At 32.1% G+C, this 25763-nt stretch overlaps 2 protein-coding genes across 2 annotated transcripts in view; one reads left to right on the forward strand and one right to left on the reverse strand.

Annotated features, from left to right (window-relative positions):
- The window catches only part of LOC126781252 (larval/pupal rigid cuticle protein 66-like), a 271467-nt gene that overhangs the window by 90019 nt on the left and 155685 nt on the right, over positions 1-25763 (reverse strand). The gene's annotated exons all lie outside the window — the stretch shown is intronic.
- Positions 20186-23837, forward strand: LOC126781237 (cytochrome b-c1 complex subunit Rieske, mitochondrial). The gene is made up of 4 exons (XM_050506129.1): positions 20186-20484; positions 20563-20706; positions 21092-21269; positions 23467-23837. Exons 1-4 carry the CDS (start codon positions 20280-20282, stop codon positions 23753-23755), a joined length of 816 nt encoding a protein of 271 aa, XP_050362086.1. The 5' UTR covers positions 20186-20279; the 3' UTR covers positions 23756-23837.

The following is a 25763-nucleotide window of genomic DNA, read 5'->3' on the forward strand; positions in this document are numbered from 1 at the left end:
AAATTAGGTAACAATTTATAAATAAGTCCATTCAACAATAAACACAAAGACATATTCACAAAGCAGAGGGCTTTGTGAATATGTCAAAAAGCAAATCTGTTACATATTGACATAAACTACTTTACTAAAGGTAGAGGTTTGTGTTTACTGGTGGTAGAGCTTTGTGCAAGCTCGTCTGGGTAGGTACCACCCACTCATCAGATATTCTACCACAAAACAGCAGTACCCCAAGTACTAAGGGTAAGTGAGCCAGTGTAATTACAGGCACAAGGGACATAACATATTAGTTCCCAAGGTTGGTGGCGCATTAGTGATGTAAGCGATGGTTAACATTTCTTACAATACTAATGTCTATGGGTGTTGATGACCACTTACCATCAGGTGGCCAATATGCTCGTCCGCCTTCCTATTTTATAAAAAAAACGTTCAAAACGTTAAGAATCGCGTAGATGTGACAATCAAAAATACAAGTATGTTCTGATTATGTAATGATTTTGCTTACAAAAATATCTTGAACAGCTCAGGTCATTGCCCTCCGTTGACAATAGATTAGAATCGAAACACGCGATTCTCAAAAGAATATCTTAGAACTAAATTCGGAAATAGTCAGGAACTATAGTCGGGTACTACACTATTATTATCAGTACCTTCTTTTAATTCTAACACAAGCCGATCACACTCTTCAGGTTGAAAAAAGACTATAAAGCGTATCAAGAGCTAAGTATTTATGCATAAAGCAAAATGAGTTCTAGACTTTTCTTAGTTCGGTTAAACAATTAAATCTGACTATCGTGAAGAAGTGCCTCACATATATTATAAAGCCTATATTATAAAAAAAAAATACAAATGAAATCACAGAAACTTACAAAACATTTTGCAATAAAGCACTTAAATAATATTGTAATGTAAAGTTACGTGTCAGATTAGACATTTTATCTTATAAAAAATGTAAGTGCAAAATCTTAGTATTTCTTTTATTAAAAGCTTATCAAATCAATTTGTGACGATGCAAGTTTATGGATTTAGGGCATTTTTTTTAATTTTTTATAGTTTTAGGGGACGAGGTATTACTTATAAAAAAGTAGCTTATGCCTTTTTGGGGTTGCAACTTGTTTCATAGCAAACTTCATCAAAATTGACTCAATGGTTTAGGCGTGAAAGTGTAAGCGACAGACAGATTTACTTTCACATTTATAATATGAGTACAGATTATTTTTCGAAAGTAGACGTATAATTGTGTATCAATCGGCTTATACTAAAATTGACAATGTTATTATAAACCATTTTTTACAGCGACAGCGCACTGTCAACCAGGTAATCGAAGCTATCATATCCCCTGCACCTTCAAAAAAACACTAAACTAAAGTATTAACGTTGCATGCATTTTGTAATAAAGGTTTCATACAATCACCTCAACAGCATTGTTGGGGCTGAAAATATACAATCAACACAACAAAGGAACTTGAACCCTTCGGTTACGTCTACGTCAGAGCTGACGTCAGATATGCTCTGGCGCAAATTCGATACAATTTTCAAAATTAATTATTCCTTACAATTTAAAATAAAAATAATTAAGTATGAACCTTTGAAATAGAACGAACTTACGTCATCTTAGATTTTAATTATCAAATTTGTTAACCCAATATATGTTTGGAATTAATCACAAGTAAGTGATATTATATGCTTTAGATTATTTTAAGCTGTAGAATGTATTGTACAATAAACAGTATAAATAAATTAAACAAATTTTCCTCAATATAGTTTGTGAATTTCTAATGGCAGTTAAGAGGCTGGTATTTTCGGTTGACATTATTGAGACCCAAGACTTGAAATTTAATTGACACGTTGAGGCTTAAGGCCTTGAAGTTCAATGTATTCGTCACCGGGTTCTAAATTCCACAGCAATGCGGTGACGTAAGGCTGCGGCCGGAGGTCGATTATGCGTGAACGGCTGAACGCCCCTAGCAACTTGGTGCGTCGTTTTTAAAGTAGGCTCACATAGTGAGCTTACGATGCGTTATTATATATTATAATGAATAAAAGATCAGCTGTTATAACACGTAAGCCAATTAAATTGATTCGATATTCGAGTTAAGTTTTTCAAATGCCTTAGCAATGTTTAAATTTATTTGAAGTGAAACGTATCTATCAAAGGGATATCTGATTTTAATCAAAGATCAAAGTCAGACCACATATCTGAATTTCATGTGCTTAATTATTTTTTTATGTTTCATTAGACATTTAGCGGTGCAGGATAACATTGTGAGGAAGCCTGTTTGTGCTCAGGCACCTAGCACTGAAGAAACGTGATCGATAACTTTTATCCCTTCTTCTTAGGAAACCTTCGCCTAGCAGGACTAGAGAGAAATGCTTCTCTCGTTCGTGGACGGTAATCAAGTATCAAATATTGAAACGCACATATGTTTTCACGATTCCTTTGGACCGTGATGAAATTAATTGATTATTTTATTCTCTAATATAATTATCTTATCTAGTAGAGACAGTTATTAGCCATTATTTTCTTACTCAATTAAAAATAACATAAATTTGACCTCGAATAAATACAAATAAATTTTACAAATCAAATAAGAAGTTATATAAAAACTATGTTCTTTTCAATTAATTAAATTTATGTTTTTTTTTACACAAAAGTTATATATTAGAGAACAAAGAAACGATCATAGTTTGAACGTGTTTAGTTCTTATATGATAAAATAAATAACTCTAAATAAGTACACGTTTATAAGGTTCTATAAGCAATTACTGTATCGATATCACGAATCAGATAATCCTAATTGAATGACATAACGATGTAATTCGCACAATCCCATATTAAAGTTTATTGATAACAAACTGTAAACTTTAACTATAAGCTGTTTCTTATGGCTTCGTTTGCTGTTCTGTTCAAAGCTGTTCTGTGTTTAAAGCGTACAATTGTGAGCACAGGTGCAGTAAAAATTTCGTCTCAAAATCCGTTACGATGCTAATCTGACATGACTGGAGAGCGGAGAAACAACGTGCTTTTAAGAGTTATTTTAATCAAATCAATCGATCAAATTGCTGAAAACACTTTCTTGTAAAGAGTTTTAAGAGTTTCCATCGCCTTACGCTTGCAAAAAAGTGTTCTATGATATGTTTCTTTACTTGTAATTAGACTGTAATACATACTATTAATGATAGTATGCAGATTGGAGTATTGATGATACCCATTAAAACTGGCTTTCAAAAACTTGCCCTCCGAACACTAACCGCCTCAATTAAAAACGTTTCTCAGCAGTTTAGATAAACACTGATTTCTGTAATTACTGATTTGACATTCGAAAGAAGAAGACCTAGCATTGCTTGAATAATTCCGCTTTAAACCACATTTATAAGTAATAACAGTATGTATGTGCGTAATTTTCTATCCTCATCTATTATTACACGAGAATAGAATTTTACATTTATTTTACTGCCACTGATTTAGCGACAAACAAGTTTATTGACCTAAACGTGTGTCACACATACGTTTCTGCATGCGATTAAGAAGTTAGGCTGAATTTAGACTCGCGTAATATTATTACTTTGTAGACATTCAAGATTGATTAAGAGCCTTTATATGATAACAAGTCGCTAATGTGATATTTTTTAATTAATAAAGGTTGAAATTTATGAATAAAATATTATGAAATAATTATAATAGCGAGATCAATTTTATTAAAATTTTAATTTATAGCATTTAAACTACTCAATAAAGATTCTTATAAATATATTCGTATAGACAAGTCACCAGTAACAATATTATCTTGATCGATTATGGTTTTTTGTCCGTATATATTTATGGTATATTTGGACAAATTTGGAAAATTTTGCAATACTTGAAGCCACTACACCACTCCGTTATCGTTCTCAAGGCAATCTGTGACGATATTGGCAAATGGGCATAGACCTTGACACTATAAGACACAATACTTAGTATTGTTGTCTGGTGGAATATATGATGAGTGGGTATTACCCACCCAGTTGGGCTTGCACAGAAAACTACCAAGTTAAACAATCCATTCAGTGATCATGGCGCCGTTTTTACAGATATTTATCGGCGAACTCTTTAAACAGTCATTTAGCCTCAATAGTCACTCAGCACTATCGATGCATTGGCGCTTTGGCGCTATAAACGATATGGATAGGCTAGATAAAGATTAATAAAAGTATCAAACTTTCAATCTTACTGTATTCTAAACTCTTAGAATAGAATTGTCAGCTTAAATCCGGTTGTGAGTACAAGTCATAAAATATATAATATATGCAAAATATGCAAATAATATATGCAAATGTACATTATGACTTTTTAAAATTATTATTTCGTGTAATTGTTCATATCATTGATTCCTTCTGACCGATTACGGCAACGGTGGCCAATCTCAACTAAAGGGAAACTATTCAACTGCCCATGACATATTACAGTGCACAAGTGTGCGCGCAAACACAGGTGTATCATCTGTCTCCCTGTTCCACCGGATTATTAGAGTGATCACTTTCATAATTTGACTGATGGGATTTCCGATGGGACGGGCAATCCGACATGACGCGAGAGAGTTCAGGTGCAGGTCCAATCTCTACACAGAGAGAGTAACACTGTCAACCTCCTAACCCTGAGCTACTAATGAGAATTTCTCGACAGGAAAATCCAATAACTTTTTAATGGCCCAACAGGATCTGCAGCTAAAAGCTAGCGACTAGTTCAACGTAGCGATTACCTACTCTAGCAGTATATGTGTAATATAAACATAATATATATGTATAATAAATAGATATAATTCGAAATAGAATAGAGGGATAATGTCTGTTCATTCCGATTGAACGATTCACTAATTATTATAGTAAATAGAATCTGTGGAATTCACTGCTATTTATAGTCGCCAATCCTATGTATCTACTTCTAAATATCGTTTATTTAGTTTTGATTTCACTATTTCAGAAACATATTTCAGAAATATATATATAAATCAAATTCAGATTTCTTCATTAAATCACATTTACCAATAGACACCGGCTTTGGGAGAAATATAAACCACTTCATATAAAACGAAATAACATCGTGAGGAAACTTCATGTGTTGAATTCTGCAACATATGTTTTTTTATAGTGTAGGTAGGCAGACGAGCAAATAGGCCATCTGATGGTAAGTGGTCACCAACGCTCATAGCTTACATCGCCAATGCGCCACCAACCTTGGGAACTATGATGACCCACTGTAATTACACTGGCTCACTCACCCTTCAAACCGGAACACAACAATACCAAATGCTGCTATTTTGCGGTAGAAAATCTAATGAATGGGTGGTACTTACCCAGACCAGCTTGCACAAAGGCCTACTTAGCAACCAGTGAAGCCGGATTGGAGCAGCGTTGTGGAATAGACCAAACCTCTCTTTCTTATCTAAACGTCAAGTAACCTTTCTTCAACACTGGGACTTTAGTATCTTTAAATTGACAACGCGAAAAACTATGCGCAAAAGCTTCAAATATGTAATAAATATAATCATTTATTACTTTGAGGAAACAGTTGCTTCAACTTAAAATTTCTATATATATACTTCTTTTCACATCCGTGCACCTGTCCTTATACAATTAACGTGTAGATAGGGCGATTGTGAAAAAGTAGACTAATTATATTTCTTTTACATAATCGTTTCATTTACAACGGAAATGGTTATCTTTAAATGTGATATTAAAACTAAATAAATTACAAATACATTGCGTTATAAGCAATATATTGTTATTGAATGTGTTCTGAAAAGTAAATAACATTAAATACCGATAAAGTTTATCATGCAAATTATTTTAAATAATAAGAGTGAATTTCTGATTTTAGTTATATTCTTTTTTAAATTTAGCTCCTCATTTTCGTGTCGTATCGATTGCACTCGTACATAAATATTATTAGCAGGCTGAGTAGGCTCTGGCCTACGGCGGCAGATTTAGGGGTGAAAAATTTGGGGACCGTTCTATATTTCATTTTTTAATTCATTTGTAAAAACTCAGGTAGCAGCAAGTCTATTTCGAATGTTGCTTTTTAAATTTGTTACGATATGGAGTACGAATGTGAGAGTACAATACATAATTTATTGATTTTTTAAGTTAAAAACTTAGAACAGCACAATCGGAACCATTTTCAAGCAGAAGAATAACTCGAACAAATAAAAATGTATTAAAATATTGATTTGAAAAAAGAACATATAGATATTGCTATGTAGAAAATATAATGATGTAAAAGTGGAGAGTCGAAAGAAAACTGTAACATACTCACGTGTGCAGTATTTTGTACTGTGGCTGTTTATACAGCTGGCGGGAGATAAGGTTCGATAATCGTTGATAACAGATACACACTAGACAGTAAGACCTTCGTAAGATACTACATTCGTAAGTTGAGATTAAATTATTATTTTAGATTAGAAATTATGTTTTATAAAAATCATAGAGTTCTTAAAATCTATATATATTTACAAACAAACTTCAACTTCGATACCTCAATGAAATACGGCCTTACATGATATTCTATCCTTATGATACTCAATTCCCAATATAGGCGGTTGTTGACTGCCTTGTTGGTCTATTGGCTAGATATAACGCTGCAGATCTTAAGGGTTTTTTAAGTCCTTGTTTTAAAGTTTCGGGGAACTCCAGGTCGGACCGATGAAAAGTTATTGGCCATTTCAGACGAAAAATTCTCAGTAGCACATTCAGTGTGTACATTCCCGCACCTCGGAAAGCACGTGAAGCCGTCCTGTGCCTGAAGTCTTTCCGGTCGTGCCAGAATTGCCGTCCCATTGGATTATGAGAGAGAGAATGGAGAGTATACCTATGTTTGCGCACAAACTTTTGCACTATAACATATACTAACTGCCTCGTTGGTCTAGTGGCTTGATATAAGGCCGCAGACCCGGAGGTCCTGGGTTCAATTACCAGGTCGGACCAAAAAAACTAAACTCTTTCCGGTCGTGTCGGATTGCCGTCCCATCAGATTATGAGAGTTAGGGAATAGAGAGTGCACTATAATATCTCCTGCGTAGTTGGCTAATCTCTCTCTCGAGATTGGCCGCTGTGGCCGAAATCGGTCTGGAGCACATTATAACATATACTGCGCAGTGGTCTAGTCACCCAAAATCGGTCAGGAAGACATCATCTTAATCTGGATGACTACTGTGACTGTGACTGTCTGGATAAATGCATTTTAATGATTCATTATTTAAATAAAGGTATATTACAATTACAGTTGAAGAGACATAATATCTCGATTCTTACGTCTTGCGGCGCATTAAGAGTGTAATAAGGTAATCGGTGATGAAATAAATTCCATATCTCCGCCTTAAGAGAAGATGAGGTTTTTGCTCAACAGTGTGATATTTAAAGTTTGCCACTTATTACTACTACTTTATGAATACAATAAATTAATTAATATTAACAATAAACAAATAAAAAGTAAAGCTGTCTCTAGATTCATTCATTCATTCATCATTCATCATCTCATAGTTCATTATTTTTTATTTATGTCTTATAAATTATTGTTTTCCAACCGACCGTAACAGGAAGCATTTCTTTAAAAAAAATCACTAGTGGCCATATAAACATTGATAGCTTCATTTTATATTTATATATTTTCTTAAACCAATAACGATCTATAAATTAACCGGTCATGAAATAAAAATCTTTTCAAGAGTTGTAGTCTATGATCATTTAAATGAAACATAAAGAAATTAATCGTATTGCTCGAATAAATAACACGAGCCGTGAGTTTTACAATGATACAAAAAAGCAATACTGAAACAACATTTATTATTAAATGCTGTTGTATTACAACGAAAACGACAATAACAACAATGAATAAAAACAGATAGGTTCACTCAACTGTCGAATTGCAGCGCGGTTCTTTGTCTGCTAAACCTAGGCTGCTATTTAGTCATCGCTCAGAAATTAACTGACGTTACGCGCAAAAAACTAGAAATAGATACGCCTGCGTGTCTGCCATAATATATCTATATAAATTCAAACTAAACTCATTTTATAATGATAGTTTGTTTATTGAAAAAGTGTATTGAACTAATATTAAAATAAACTTCTACAGTAAATTACTTTTTAAATAAATCATTGTTTAAAGGAAATTGTTAATTATTTTTTAATTAAAACGTTTATTTAATGTTAATAATTAGTTATATAATTAAATTGTATATAATTCAGAAAAAATCACGGTAAAACACTATCGTCTTTTTTTAGGCTGTAGTCTCATTGAAATATTGTATATTTGAATGTGTGTGTAAGCACACTAAGACATGAGAGATTGAATACACGTTGCTGATGCGGTAGCGTCAAAACACTTACGGCCTTACTTATAAACATTGCTTAGCGACTGTTTAGTTAATCACTGATTTCACTCTTTTTGTCATTATTGATTTGATATTCAAAAGAAGAAGACACAGCATTGTTTAACTAATCACCTGCTAAAAAACGCGTATAAGGCCGTTTTAATTTCCAATTTAGACTTATGAAAAATATGAATTCAATCTTCAAGAGTATTGATATTAGAGTATGGATTAATTTTGTTATTTGTAGTTTACATAAGTATTAAGGTTACACAGCTACAAGTTATCTGCGGGTTAACCGCCGTGCAGTTCGACTCGATAAAAGTTTGTGAAAATCACGTCGATTACATGATCCGTTGCGTCGTGTCATAAGGAAAAAACCAACAAACACACATGATAGTGTACTTTTTGAAAAATCGAATATCATATACGTGAAAAAAAAACGCTTTTTATAAAAAAACACCACAAAAAACATTTGACACAACTCTTCCTATTCAAGATAAACTAGAAGATAATATAAAATAAAATTAAAAAACAATTCGAGAACGGACGTCGCTTTATCTTATGAATGTTGTCTGAGTCTTAGTGCGCTCGTAGCAGCGGCCAAAACATAGAAATGAAAATAAACTCGTCAGGGTTCGATAGCCGGGAGCGTTCTCACGCGCATCTTATATTACGCATGCGCTTGCGCGCCAACATGGCGGTGTAATTATTCTTTCATTTACATGCACATACTGTACTATTAAAGATAAAATTACTTAAATTAATTGTTCATTGGATTTTACATTTACAAAAAAAAATAGCAGATAGCTACGTAAATTTATATGTTGATATGACGTTATTCATTAACATACAACGAATACAGTGGATGTTGATAGTCACTAAGAACGTATTTAAATTAAACTTAGCATCGAGATATTTATTACCTTAACAAGCCACCAGCACAGAGTATGTTAATTAAAACGAAATTACTCGTTAAATTGATGAAGATTTGATTGACTTGTATTAGAGGGAAAGAGAAATGTATTGACATTGCATTTACGAAAAATTGAGCCATTATTCTAATTACACATTGTGCAGTATGATACAATACTTTTACTATATTTGTCATGATGGTCATGTACATGTGAGTTTATCTTTCTTTTTGTTTATTTTTAAATATTATTACACAGATTTTTTATAAAAACCTTACGCCGAATAATTATATAAAACATGACATTCATATTAATTTGTTTTTTTTTTAATTGAATCCTAGATAAGAACGAGTTTAATTTAATTACTGTATGCGATATTTCGAAAATTACTCACGAGTAATTAAAATTGATACAACGTAAACCTTTGCACATTGACGTTTTTTTTTTAAATACATGCCGAGCAAACTGTCAAAGTTATAATAAAAATGTTTAAGTAATTATTAAAATATGAAATTGTGGCCGTTATTCCCTATTTGAAAACAGAATAAAAAATAAAAACATCTTTGAATTTCGAATGTCCGATTTGTTTTGTAATTTAATTTGGAACAATTGGGACTAATTTGATTATTATCGAAGTTGTCATACATTACATTTAACAATAATAACTTAAAATAAAATAATAACTGCTGTATAGTCTGTGAGCTAAAGCAATTGAATAATAATCTTTATACATCAAGTTTAAAAATAATCTATATACATTAAGAACTCTTGTAAAATAGCCTATTTTATACACTTACGGTACTTATAAATCGACCAAATGATGGTAAGTTACCACTGCCCACTGACACTAAGAAATATTAACTATCCCTTAAACCGTCAACGTGAAATCAATCTTGGAAAGTTGGAACTAAGGTGAATATCCCATGCCCCTGTAGTTAAGCTGCCTTCAACCAGAAATACAACAATACTAAATATTGTTGTTTGACGGTAGAATATACCATGATGGCGCGAAGCCCTCCCACTAAGTAAAAAGTTAAACTACATATACATTGGAAGTAAAATTTAAAATTGGAATTGAAATACACTTCAGTATGTTAAGTTGGATCTTCTATCACATGTACTGAATAAATAAACGCGCCGTTATTGTTCCTTTATTCTCTTTACATCGTTCTGAAATTATGCTCACGGATGTAAGATACAATATACTAAATATTATACTTAAATTAACGAAATATGCTAATAATCATTACCTACCTATTTGAGATATATAACATTAATTTAAAACAATTATTGTGAATTTTGTTAAGTGCACGAATTAGAACTGAGATTGTCAAGTTTTTCTGTTAAATCGTTGCCAATAAATCTTTTTAAACCGACAATTTAAAAACTCTATATAAGGTCCTTCCTTTTCACAATATTGTTTACATAAGTCTCCTCTGTTCTACGCAAACGCATTCTACATTCGGCTACGCTGCATCGATGCACCGTAGCTATGCAGCTACATGCAATGCTACGTTAGCTACAGCGTAGAATTGCTACGTAACTGCATGTGCAAATTTTTGCAACAATATATTATTATGTTGTTTAATGCAAATACTGAACTAATTGGATTAATATACGTATAAATAAACGATGTTTGTTCAATACATTATCTCCGATAAGATTAACACCGGAATTTACATATATTATATCTAATTTATGTTGTCATATATATATAAAGCAATTTTTGGGAATTTCTTTCACAATTCTTAGAAATAAAAAAACTATTAACATTTAAAACAACAATAAAAGTTTTAATAAATGTTTATTTTTATAATATATTTAATAATGTAGGTAATATGTATCTGTATACAAAAAAAAAAAAAACAAGTTATTATCTTTCTAAAATTCTATAAAAACGATTAAATTTATGCGCCAATTACGCGTAAGTTGACACAAACATTACGACACGAGTAAAATGTGCAGAGCAGATGTGTCGATGTGAATGACTCCTAGCTTTATTAAAATTACTTCACATGCTAGATCAAGATATTAATAATAAATTATTTCTGCATATATTTTAATGCGAGTGAATGAACTTGGCTAAAACGTTTAGTTAAAATATATATTTACGAATATATCGATAAAAAACATATAATTTAAAATGTGCGAATTAATTTAAATTCGCACGTTTTAAATTGTTTAGTTGTAAATTATATCTTAAATTCAATTTTTATTGCGACATATCTATTTTATGCTGAGCGACTGACCAAATAATAAAATTTTTACCTAAATATTTTTAAAACAAAGTCGCTTTAATTAACATACTTCAGACAATTTATTCGGGTTTTAGTAGGTATGTACTAAATTCATATTAAATAATGAAAAGGGTAACTACTCGTAATTTATAGTAAAATATTAATTGTATAGACTGTGTGTATGTGTTTAACAACGTTACAAAAATTGATAACACTGAGGTTAAGAGCTGCAGTGGCACAGTGGAACAGCTGAGTATCTATGTACTAAATTTATATATAATTCACCCGATTGGCGATAGGAATAAAATATAATTAGAAACCATGTGTTGGTTGGAAATCTGTGACACGCGAATACACCAATCCACCGCGGACGCAGTCTGATAGATTAACTAAAAGAAGAGGTATTTGCATAGGATTTAATCTTAAAATATACATACAAACAAAACAATTATCATGATTGAACATCAATGTGTTAATCCGGGAAACGAACGAAATTTATTAACCACAACAAAGTTATTAATTAGAAACAACCCTTCGATACTTTATCCAAACCAACTGCATAATGCATTAAACATAAGTCATAAAAGTACATACATCATTCATAGAAGTTTCGTTATGTACACGGCACTACTTTATCCCATTACTGTGTACTTCTATTTATTTACTATATATTATTACTTTTATTTTACTATAAATTATCTCCTACATGCCGTGTGGTTGAAATATTCTCTTTAATTAGCTCTCAAAACCGACAATAGTTTCTTTTTAGGTTACTATTACGAGATGTGGTTGATTTTGTACTTAATAATTGTATTTCATGATATATTTATATGGTCATTTAATTTATGCTCGTCTTATTTGACGGACAAACGGAAGGGGCTCCTGAATGTCACTGTTACGATATCATAGCACGCCTTGACCCATTTACTTGTGACCCTCCATGATCTAATTCGACTTTGCTTACAAATACATTGAGTATTTGTTGTATATGCGCAAGCGCAATTTAGGATCGTTTTACACAATTTCGTTGAATACAATAGTATTGTATTGTATATCGTATAGGTTTCTTTCAATACAAGAATTATGTTAAATTTTAATTAAAATCATAAAATGAAATAAATACTTTTTATTTGCATTTAAAATAAGCACGCAAACTAGTAATGTTACTCCTAAGAAATAAAGGATTTACATATTTAGAAGGAATCCTGTGTCTGTTTATTTATTTAGAGATTCATTGAGCTTCTGTTCCCTTGTGCAATTAATATGAAGAATAGTTAATAATAATCAGGATGTAATTTCCAAATGAAATTCCGATGTAACATCAATAGAATATCTCTTCCATAAAATCGCTTACATTCGCTATATATCTGTCCCTTCCTTGTGGTAAAATACCGGTCTTTCAAACTGGTTCTGTCCTTGGAACGCGAAGATTTCCGCATGTGGCCCCAACGATGCCACTCATATGAATGGCTATCGTCTACGTCATCATGTTTTAATATGAAAAGCTGTTTGATACTTTTTCTGTGTAAATATTTTTAAAACCATCCATTTCGATACACGACCAAAACGCTAAGATTCCCATTCTGTATATAATAGCTATAATATAATTCTGTAATAATATAACAATTTTAAATATTTGTTTTAACTATAGCTATCACAAACTAAGGTATTGGTTAACTGTTTGAATATTTTATTATTTAACGGCTGCGAAAAGTAAGGCGTTCGTGTGCACAAATTTTATGGAAATTTTTGGTTTTTACGATTAATTCATGGTAAAAAAAAACATATTTAAGAATTTTATTCGAAGGGGTTAATTTCCAATTATACAATAACTAATTTCTAATCAATAGATAATATTAACAACCTTAGTAACTCATTGCATTTTCTATTATTGTATACAATATATGACGTCAAAGTATTTAAATTGAGGTCACTAAGAAATAATTATACAAATAGTACCAATTGTTTTATATTTCTGTGTTAAATTTCCTCATTGCAACGCATTCGATAATACCTCAAAACTACTTTAATCTGATTCCTGTTTTTATCAAACATGACAGAGCTATTTCGCGCACGAATGACCAGACGTGCCGACCAATTAAAAAAAACTTGCTAATTGTAGTTAAATTTAACTTACTTTATACATAATATATTTGAAGAAAATTTAAAGGAATTAAAATATGTACGGGAGAACAACACACACAAAACATACTTGGGCATTGTACATCTCGAATCGTGGTTCATAAGCCCTTGTTGTCTTCCCTCACATACCTTTGTCATGTCGAAACCGGTTTTATTCATATAAAAAGGACTAAAGATCGTTCGGTAGGTTAACGTACTGTCAAGTAATTGAAAAGAATCTGAATACAGGTCAGAAATATTAAATTAATTAGGTATTTAACACGATACGTGCTTGTTACTCACAATCTCGACTAACTGTTATTCGTGTGAACATGCCCAGTCTTCCTCTAGGATTCCTATTATTTTAAAATTAATACCTTTAATGTTGATATTTTCTAATTTATCCCGTGGCTTTCAATTTGACTATCAAAACGTTTCAAAATGTCACCCTATATTGATAATAATGTTGCAATAAAGTAAATTAATATTTTTTATTCTGTAACTTATTATTGTTTTTTTTGTTTGAAATATATATATATATATATATATCATCATCATCATCATCACCCTTTTCGCGTCCACTGCTGGGCATAGGTCTCTCCAATGGCACGCCACTGAGCTCGATTTTCAGCTCTTAATCTCCAACCACCTTAATATATGTATTATATAAATATATGCTTGTTTTGAAAATAGAACGAAAACAACTGTAGCTGATTGTATTGTAAGTTGCAACTTTAACGACTTATCCTAGTTTTCAAAACGTTAATATAATTGATTGATTTTGTTTTGATTTTGATCAATCGAAATGTAAGCCTCTTGGAGCCCAACAGTAGAACGAGGCTTTCTCTAATGAGATAGATTGGGGCGAAACCGAGTAATAGGTCCCTTAGAAGACATTTAGAAAATAAAGGAAAAACGTTGCCAAAAACCGTCCTCTATATTTTACGTCTCCTTTTTATATCAAAGGGATTCTGGTATCAGTAAATATAATTCAACCGTAGTCACGTAAGATAAAAGTAACTAGACTTGAACTTCACAGACTGAAGTCGGTGACGACAGGTGTCGGCGAAGCGGAAAACTTGCCAAATTACACAAAATGACCGATCAATTTGGAGCCGAGCCAACGAAAAATCAAACATTAGTATACTTTTCCTACATATTGCAGTTCGACTCGTCTATCTTTTTGACACCGTTCATTCGAATTTTTTTATTCGTAATTATAATAATTTCATGCTATAGTAATATGGCAAATAATGCTTAGGAATTTTCTGCCAAACTTCATCTCACCTATTTATTTCTTAAAATAAATAAAACGAAATTTCACTTACTTTCGTTCGTATTTAATTAATTTCTAACTTTAAATATTTACGTGTACACATATTTTGTCATAAAAACATTTTTGTAGTTTAATTTATTAATACTTAACTACTAGACTTAACCGTTAAAATTTCAAATCGCTGAGATAATCCGTTACGAAAGCTGACCACTAATAGGTTTGTTTTAAAAAAATTAGAACGCACCTCACCCGTTAATTGTTCAAGCATTCCAGTCTTAACGCACATGACATGCACGCAATATGTGTCAGCCGTATGCGGCAATAAATTCATTGTGTAATGGGCAAGCCGCGTTTTAAATTGGGCCGTCCCTCCCAACAGCGCCCCGCGCGCATCGCCGCCATTATCTAACCTCGCTCTCGAACTTGCTCTATTCATTTCTGAAACGCATCTAATCGTAAGAAACGCACGAACTAACGATTGTTGACAACTAACGCCATCTATCGACAAACGTTGTACTTATGGCGTTTGGAACGTGCAGCCGTGCACACAATTTTTTTTTTTTTTCGTATAAATTGTGCGTGACGCGACATAGAGCTGGCACTACGGAAGTGTTTAACTATGCAAGTTAAGGTCAGCGTAAGCGTATCGTAGTTAAATTATATGTACTATTTGTTATTAAGTTACGTAATTTTTATATCTTCCAAGGTTGTTTCTGTTTATTGTCTTACTTTTATATTTTAAAAAGTAATGAGGTTTTGCTTACGGTGTCCCGTAAAACATCATTTTCTGTTTCAAATGACATTATAGTATTCTAGAAAAATCTAATTTATTTAATTGCGATGGAAAACAAATTAATAAGGTTGAGGTGAGGCAGGTTACTTAACGATGCGAAAGTCAGGTAGGGACCTATTCTATTGTTCTTCGTACGAGTTTTTAAATATTTAGTTATTTCTAAATATTAGTAGGTAATATCTTATGTTATTTATCAGAATATAGAAATTATTTTTAATAAATAATTTTATTAAAATATTATAATAAAATTGTTAATGCACTTGCATACATAAACATTTTGGACGACATCATCATACATTTTTTTTAAATATTAAATAAATTAAAAAGATAAATATTTATTTATTTACATTAAAGCCTTTACCTACAATAATAGAATAAAAAATAGCGACCTTACAAATCATCACCGTAATATAATGGCATATTATTTTTTTTTTTCTATATATATATAGATAAATAGTGATATAAGAACATATTATTTCCTAAATCGTATATTAAAAAATAATATGTCATGTAAGGTCCCCCTAATTATAATTATTGGTAAGCTTTTTATAGAACTCAATGTGACTGTCGAAAACATACTAGGCATAGTAGGTAGCTTGCTCATAGTATGTATTACAATAACGTCGGCGACACACACGCTGTTCAACTACGTTATTTATTGCTGCGACGCGTATGTAGTTGTATTATCAAGGATCATCGTCAATGTGTGTACCTTGCACACATAAACATTGTATATATGTATACGCAGTGACGATCACGGACACAGCTGAACAAAACGCAGTGATGACCATGGATATGTTTACATAACTATGCGTAGGTACAAGGAATATTTTGAGGTCGCATATAATAAATTCTGGTTTAAGAATTAATTTTATATGCTAATAAAGATTTTTTTTTATTTTTATATTAACGATGTGTGATTTACTCACACATGTATGAAATTTTAAATATATATTTAATAAATAAACAATTTAAAATGCAACTTTTATCATAATATTACAATCAAATTCCAAAAAAAAAACGCCGCAACTTTTCAAAGCAAATTTTATTAATAAATTATTATTATTTGACATAATTTTAAAGTTATATCAGCTGCAGCGTATAAAATAATAAGTTTTTGAAATAACCCTTAATAATTCACATAAGCACCTGCCGTCAAGGTTGTACGTTGGAAGTAGGCAATACGATTTCTTTTTTATTCCTACCAGTGGAGGGTATCATAAGTGCTATATTAGTTGATAACAAATCAAACGTGGGTCGCTTATGGAATATAAATCGCATGAAATGAGCAAAAACTAAATTTTAATACGTTTTGGCGCATCCGCAACTGATGTATCCGTTAAAGACGAATATAATGTAAATTGATGATTGTTATAATCAAATTATAAACCAAATACTAAAATTATAAAAGCAAAAACTATACAAATAAAATAAATAAATAAAAAATAAAAGAAACGTCGAAAAGTTTCCTGTTTTTGCTGTATGCGTTCATTTTGAGTTTGAACACTACAATTTTTATTGACACTCGCGAGAACGCGTCCGGCGTAGTACTATTAACGCATAATAGATGGCTCTTAAGTCGTAAGTTAAAAGGTACGTCAAACAAAAGCTTAAAAAAAATTAAAAACGTGCTTGCATGCACATATTTATTAATAAAATCAAACCAATTTGTGCAAAGTGTTTGTGTGTATTGTAGGCGTAACAAAGAGAAAATATATTTTATCACAAAAGTGAAAAAAATCCGAATGCTAGAGTTAATATTTGCATGTATTTATATAAAATTATTTTAATTTTCAAGTCATAGACTTAGGCCTATGTAACAATTAAGCAACGTGGATCAGGCATAGGACAAAATGAGCAATCGCTCTAGACGCCAGGTGGAAAGAGGCGCCACAATAATAATTGTCATTATTCAAGCAAAACATAAAATTATTACTAGATATTTAAAAACAACTGGATTGTGGTAATTGCAATGGTCATGGTCTTACGAGTTTTTGTTTAGTTAGATTATAAGACACATTTCAGACTTTTATTTATTTGTTTATTTATTAAGGTTTACCAACAGTTCTATACACTAAATATAACACTTAATACATTTAAAAAAATACATAGAATTGCGTAACAACCAAGGTCTGGAATACCCTCCCAACCTCTGTTTTCCCCACCTCCTACAATGTGGGTACCTTCAAGTCAAGAGTGAATAGGCACCTTCTAGGCAAGCGCGCTCCATCTTAGACTGTATCTCACTTTTCATCAGGTGTGATAACAGTCAAGCGCTAGTCTATACATTAAAAAAAAAACTAATTATAGGTAAACACCGCTTGTAATTAAACATAAAAAGAAAAAAGTAGCGACAGCAAATTCATTTAACACTAAATATAGATAAACTAAAACTTAATTACAACAATAGTAGAATATCCGACACAAGAAAAAAACTCTCTCGCTCTACTTGATTAAGGGAAAGTCGTTTCTGAACTATAATAATTTTGGTTAAGAAATTTATAAAAAGGAGGTTACCAAAAATAAAAATAAAGAAATCAGCTATAGTAAAATAATGAAAATAAAATACTCTTAAAATGAAAGATAATTTGACAATAAAGGCAATTTAATTTTTGGTACAAGTATGTAAAACAAAAACAAAAACAATCTATGCATATAGACTAACCGAAGAATCCCTTGCAGTCCATACTCGCTTATTATTGCTATGACTATATCTACGATATTTTCTAGCAGTTGCCAATAAGCAACACTTTTATTTCGGCAATGTGCTCTTTGTGGTTTTGCCTAATTTAGTCAAATTTTGACTTTGATGTCATGTTAAAGTATTTTACAATTTTCAAATACTTTGTCCCTGAAGAAATCTAATGCCTGCTAATGGATGGATAACACAGTGCTCGCTTTAGTTCTGCAAGAAGGAAAGAACGAGTTCAGTAGTATTCAGGATTCAGCCCTGTTAGAAAGGCTAATATTACTCAGTCTCAGATAATATGATTCATGATAATATCATGATAATATGATTTTAGCGGTATAGTTTCGTCTGCTTCTACTTTTAAAGCGGTAGACGCAGCAGTAAGAATTCATAAACTGATTAAGACATGTAAAACATGATCATGTCACGAAGTGTCTGCTACTTGAGTAATCTGGTCTAGAAGTAAAACTTAAGAAGTTTTTCTTGTAAAGTTTAAAAAATAATCAAGGAGTGGGTAACATTAAACTTATCTGTTTAGTTGAAAAAAAATCTCGGTGTGTCTTAATTTTGTTTAGTTTACTTTACTTCAAATTTCAAAAAACAAACTATCTGATTATTCAAGAACATGTAACTACAGTTACATGTAACACATCTACATACAGCTTTATTCAATACATAAGCATTTTGTCTTGTTGTTTTTGTCTTTTATATAATAGTGGGAAAACAATGACCACGTTATGGTAGAACGATGGGGTCATCGAAAAATGGATTCTGGCCTGGATAAATTCATTAAATTGAAATAAAATATAACAACTTTTTTCATCTGTGCATGATGTTTTTTTAGCAACGTTGAACGTGTCTACCTCTTATGTAGCTATATATATGTCTTAATTATTTTATTGTTGGGTTTGTTGAAAGAAAACTTATTAAGTAATAAACATGCTATTATACTAGATACTCTTTTGACATAGTTTCTGTTTTATGTCTGGTACGTACAATAAAGAGTTAAATTAATGAATAAATATTTAGGTACCTATTATTGATTTTATGACTTCTTCGTTTTTGTAAAGTACCTAGACTAAAAGAACTATAATACTCTTTCTTATCTAAAATTAGCAAATCTCATAGAAATAGATATGAGATAGACTGTTGCGGATGCTTTTGATATAAATTGGAAACCCACGTTGACTGATTAATAAGGGATAGGATAGGGATAGGTAAGCTTTTAATAATGTAATGCTTATTCTACAAACAACAAAAAATTATTTAATAACAAAAAAAAAAAAATTATGAAACAAAAAGAAAATGAAATATGTAAATAAAAATATTTGGAGATTATACTATTAAACTCCTACGTAAGTCTTAAGCGTATATGTACATCGTACGCAACCATTGCAAGGTAAAATCGCGTGTCAGGTCATATTGAAAAGCAGTGAATTAAATTATCATGTTGTTCTAGATATTTACTATAACTGTAGTTACATAGTTTCTACATATCATCATTAAGCACATCAACATTTGAATCCGATTGATCTCATAATATTTGTCATCTCTTTTATACATAACATTGGAAGAATATTTTGCGCTCAACTAGAATAGATTACACGTCAGAAAATTAAAAAAAATAGTTTTCTTGTTGTAATCATAGATGGCGTTTCTACTCAATAATTGTTTGAAAATTAAAGTATAAAATAAATAATTATACATAAACACATTGCGTAAAAAACTTGAGTTAATTTGTATTCAATAGTATTTATATTTTCGGTTTTTTTTCCTTTTTAAGCATGGCAATATTTATATTGATAAATGACAGACATCAGACAACCTCAACTTTGACGTTTTGTTCCAAGATTGGCGATCGCACATCGCGAAAAATATAAAGCAATTCTATTGCGTAAATTTCAACAAAAATGACTTCTGTATCTCGTGCTGGGCATTTAGCTCCTTTTTTTAAAGCTACATGTAATGTTGTGTCGAATGGCCTTAAACCCGTCGTCGCTGTCCCTATTCCTTCGGACAAATTGGTAGTTCAGCCTCTGCCCAAGACTTCAACGGTGCAGACACTTCATGGAGCCCTGCCCATTCAAAACTTAAAAGTTAAGCATGGAAGCCGTGGTAAGTAAAATAAAATTGAAATCTATTGAAGCCTAATTATAATGGAAAATCGGATTACATAACACTTGTCAATTTCAGTGCCAACTCAAGTACGTTTTGCGCACTCCGATATTGCGTATCCTGACTTCTCAGCATACCGACGTAAGGAAACTCTGGACCCGAAATCTAAGGCTGAAGATAATGTTGATGGACGACAGTCATTCACTTATCTTATTGCTGGAGGTTAGAATATGTTTTCTTTCACAATTTGATTAAAAAAAATAATCTTCATATAAAAATGACAAACAAAATTAATATTGATAACATATAATGTCCTAGCATAACACAAAAATGCAAGTTTGATACTGTAATTTTTTTTTATTTGAGAAATAACATAAGAACAATAGTATTATTATAGTATATCAAATATTGGTTTTTTTGTATGTAAGTGCTTAAAGATACTAATATATCCTAGATATTTTATCCAATAAATGATAAGCATATATGTAAAGTAATATTATTTGTATTTTTTAAATATTCGTTGTTAATTAAAATAATACTTAATTTTTAGCGGTTAATTTTCATCCATACATAATGATATTTCATGTTTTTTTTTTATATATTTCAGCGGGTAGTGTGGCTGGTGCCTATGCTGCCAAATCTGTTGTCACACACTTTGTGTCATCAATGGCTGCGGCCGCTGATGTGCTGGCTTTAGCTAAGATTGAAATCAAACTGAATGAAATTCCAGAAGGAAAGTCGGTTACTTTCAAATGGCGTGGAAAGCCACTATTCATCCGTCACAGGTAAAGCTATTTATTTGTTTATTCTATCCATTTATTTTAGTACCACTTTCCGCCCATGTGAGAGGGGGCTGTATAACAAATGTATGGGACATTATTATAATATTAATCTTCTGTACCCTATTGACAAAATTTCACAAATAAACAAATTCACTTTCCCATTTATGATATAAGTATTATTGAAATTCGATATTGCACCATGTCAGGTCTCAGGTCCCTTTATTCTTGTCACACTTCTTTAAATATGTATTTTCTCTATCGCGATGCAATTCTGTTCATATTTTTTTTATTATATAACAAAGGTATGCATGCCCTATTAAATATTTTGCTTTTTAATTGAATATCTTATATTATTTAAGACCTCGACAACTGATATTGTGTAAATTTTATTTTGAAGTTGTACCCGTCTTTACTCCTTCTGCAATTTGAATTCTAATATAGGTAATATCTCGCCTGTATTATACAGAGTTGTAACATATTTATTGAAATTAAACTTGAGACAACTTTTTAATTTACTCTCTTGAAAGTATAGAGACTTGACTCACAAACCTGATATGTTGCATCATGATTTTCTTACCTAAGCTAAATTCATCATCTATGTTTTTTTTTTTTTTGTTATTTTTATATAGAATAGGAAGGCAGACGTGCATATGGGCCACCTGATGGTAAGTGGTCACCAACGCCAATAGACATTGGCATTGTAAGAAATGTTAACCATCGCTTACATCACCAATGTGCCACCAACCTTGGAAACTAAGATGTTATGTCCCTTGTGCCTGTAATTACACTGGCTCACTCACCCTTCAAACCGGAACACAAAAATATCAAGCACTGCTGTTTTGCGGTAGAATATCTGAAGAGTGGGTGGTACCTGGTCTGGGTAGACGAGCTTGCACAAAGCTCTACCACCAGTAAAATGTATTTACAGTAACAGCCTGTTAATGTCCCACTGCTGGGCTAAGGCCTCCTCTCCCTTTTGAGGAGAAGGTTTGGAGCTTATTCCACCACGCTGCTCCAATGCGGGTTGGTAGAATTCACATGTGGCAGAATTTCAATGAAATTAGACACATGCAGGTTTCCTCACGATGTTTTCCTTCACCGTTAAGCACGAGATGAATTATAAACACAAATTAAGCACATGAAAATTCAGTGGTGCTTGCCCGGGTTTGAACCCACGATCATCGGTTAAGATTCACGCGTTCTTACCACTAGGCCATCTCGGCTTTAAAATGTATTTAAAACTATAAAATTAAAGTAAGTGATATAAAGTTATTGTTTAGTATTAGGTAGTTTAATATTTATTCCTCCAAAAATTAATAAAAAACACGCGTACCAGTGGAAGTATGAGTTATGTAGTTGGTTTTTAAATGTTTTCATCCCCCAATTACCGATGAACATAAATGCACCAGAAAATTGTTGATAATATTGCTTAAAACTGTCATGTATTCAATTTAAGTTTACATAATGTGATATTTATTGTTAATAGTACAAAATGAATGATAAATTATTTTATGCATGAGCTAGGAGTCTTGGTTGTCTTTGACATAGATTTTCAAAATAAATAACATCTGGTGCAATAAATTACCGATTAGAGCCGAGATGGCCCAGTGGTAAGAACGCGTGAATCTTAACCGATGATCATGGATTCAAACCAGGCAAGCACCACTGAATTTTCATGTGCTTAATTTGTGGTTAAATTCATCTCGTGCTTTACGGTGAAGGAAAACATCGTGAGGTCTGCATGTGTTTAATTTCACTGAAATTCTGTGACATGTATATTCCACCAACCTGCATTGGAGCAGCGTTGAGCTTTTCAAAAAGTGAGAGGAGGCCTTAGCCCAGCTGTGGGACGTTCACAAGCTGTTACTATGGCACAAATATAACCCTATGTTTCAGCACAAGCTGTTTTTATCTAAAAAAATATTTTTATATTAACATTAGTATATAACAGTATATTAACACAGCATGAAATACGTGCTTGTCACATCAATGCCATCAATTTAAAGCGTTTGTAACTGTTAAGTGCACCTACTTATAAGATATTGTATACTGAAACCTCCGAAACGCGATGCATCTTCTGGTATAAGTTTTTTGAATATTGGTTTAGATGTTCTTTCAATTATGTATTACAAAAAAAAACACATTTATTAGTACAGCTTGTACCTTAAAAATGTATTTAATCATTCTTATAACATTACAGGACAGCCAACGAAATCTCAACGGAGAAATCAGTGGCAGTGGAGACCCTGCGTGACCCGCAACACGACGACCAGCGCGTACAGAACCCCAAGTGGTTGGTGGTTATCGGAGTGTGCACGCATCTCGGGTGCGTGCCTGTCGCCAATGCTGGAGACTTCGGCGGCTACTACTGCCCGTGCCACGGCTCCCACTACGACGCATCCGGACGCATCCGCAAAGGCCCCGCCCCCTTGAACCTCGAGATCCCCCCGCACAGCTTCATCGATGATGGCCTTTTAGTTGTAGGCTAAACGAACGATGTTATTTATTAGACAATTTATTTAAGCATCTACCAATTTCATCAATAGAAATCAATAAAATGTGATACAATTATTTGTATTTTATTTTAAACATTTGAGTATTTCTTACTTGTTGTTCCTATAATTAGTAATTTTTGCACTTGAGTTGTAAGGTTTTGTGTATAATATTAAGGAAAAATCTGCTATTTGCGGTTAGTATAGTGGACAATGTTCTCTTTTCCTTATATATCCTATAAATGTATTTATCTATATTTGTTTAGGTTACTTAATACAAACGTACTACTTAATTAAAAATGGCTATTGATTATATTCAGCCCACATTTTAAATTATGACTTGAAGGGCAGAAAGCCAAAGTTTTTTCTATTTTGTACTAGAGCGTATAATATTATGAACTTCTATTAGGAACATGTCTAGCAATAGCTAAATATACTATATAGAAGGTGATTGTCCGAGGGTTTTTTTTTTATTTTGACAGTACGCCAGAAGGCTATTAAATATGTGTAAGGTCTATGCCAGCAGCCAGATATCCTTGCAGTAATAAATAAATATTGTTCCAAACCATAATAAACTTCTAATCAATTTTTTATCAGAATTTATACTGCAATTATTTTTTTAATTAAGTATTAATTTTTGTTTCAATTTATAATATAAAACAATCTTTAGAAACAAGATTCATATAGGTTTTTTGGAGTATGAGTTTGAGTACTTTCTTCATGTATAATATTGGTAGTGGTTAGACGTGCGGCTGCAGTGCGATGAACTATTCTCTTAATCTCAATTCTCATCGATTACGATATCCGAACCTCTCTGAGTAAGTGTTCTGTGATCCGAACCGACCAGTGATATTCGGTCTAATCTATGTTCTCTGCGAGTTCATCATCATATATTTGAGTGGACGACACTCCCTGGTTCCTTCAGCAACTGGTAACCTATGGAAGACATAAATAGCAGGGCCGAAGACAACTAATATTTCAACCATATGAAAACCCTACAGTATCACCTTTCATATTGTTAAAATATTGCTTTATTCTTAAATAAACCTATATTTAAGAGAAACTAAGAATTCTTTAAAAAATATTCTAGAAATGCATAACCGTCGCTAAGATGCAAAAAGCATAGAGCAATTTTTCGTCTATATTAATCTATGAAGCATATTTGAGAAGGCGCCGTATAATATTATTTAAAAACATTAAAGACAGTCCCACATTTAGGGCCTAAAACACAAAAATGTACGAGCACTAACGACGCATCGCCGGATTTTGCGAATGGATTTGTAGGTGATGTATAGCCCATTCCAATCACAACAGGAATAAACCCAAATAAACAACTTTGACACCGATATCATTGGTTACCAAATTCAATTGACGCGATATCATTGGTCGAGATCTTCAATAATGATATTCACTATGGATACGATAAGTTGTAATCGGAACTTCGAAAGTCAAATTAATGTGGTTATAACTAGTTAAGTGGAATAGTGTTCTATTATAAAGGTAAATGCATCAAGAACTGCTTATAATTCGTAATACAGCAGAACCAGTGGAGTAGCTAGGTGGACAAGGGCCCCGGTGTATAAGGAAAGAATCGATTCCCTTCCCCTCTTTCCGCATAGCTTGAACTTATATTGGCCTTCAAAATTATAGATAGTAACAAGAATAGGAAACAGTTAGTTCAACTTATCCCTAGTAGGCTAAATCCATACGTTGTCTCTATGAGGGGTAGGGTCTATGTGTTTAATAGAATAAAATGGGAATGAATAAATAACGACGCACATGACAATGTATATTTTTTCTTTTATGCTCCTATCTTTTCAAAGCTGAGGTTAGAAGCCCCCCTGAGCTAAGGGGCCCTGGTGCACTGCACCACCTGGCCCTACGATAGCTACGCCACTGAGCAGAACAATTAGAAAATCGCATGCAATTTGTAAATGTAAGGTTTGTTTACCTTTATTTCTACTCCGATTAGAATAGGGTATAAATATGTTTACCCGAAACATAG

Source organism: Nymphalis io, chromosome 3 (genome assembly GCF_905147045.1).
Source record: "Nymphalis io chromosome 3, ilAglIoxx1.1, whole genome shotgun sequence".
Lineage (NCBI taxonomy): Eukaryota > Metazoa > Arthropoda > Insecta > Lepidoptera > Nymphalidae > Nymphalis > Nymphalis io.

Bases quoted from the DNA above. Each gene is read 5' to 3' on its own strand.
- LOC126781237 (XM_050506129.1), top strand. From the start codon at position 20,280: ATGACTTCTGTATCTCGTGCTGGGCATTTAGCTCCTTTTTTTAAAGCT. The intron at 20,485-20,562 runs GTAAGTAAAATA...TGTCAATTTCAG, and splicing joins AGTTAAGCATGGAAGCCGTG to TGCCAACTCAAGTACGTTTT. The intron at 21,270-23,466 runs GTAAAGCTATTT...ATAACATTACAG, and splicing joins CCACTATTCATCCGTCACAG to GACAGCCAACGAAATCTCAA.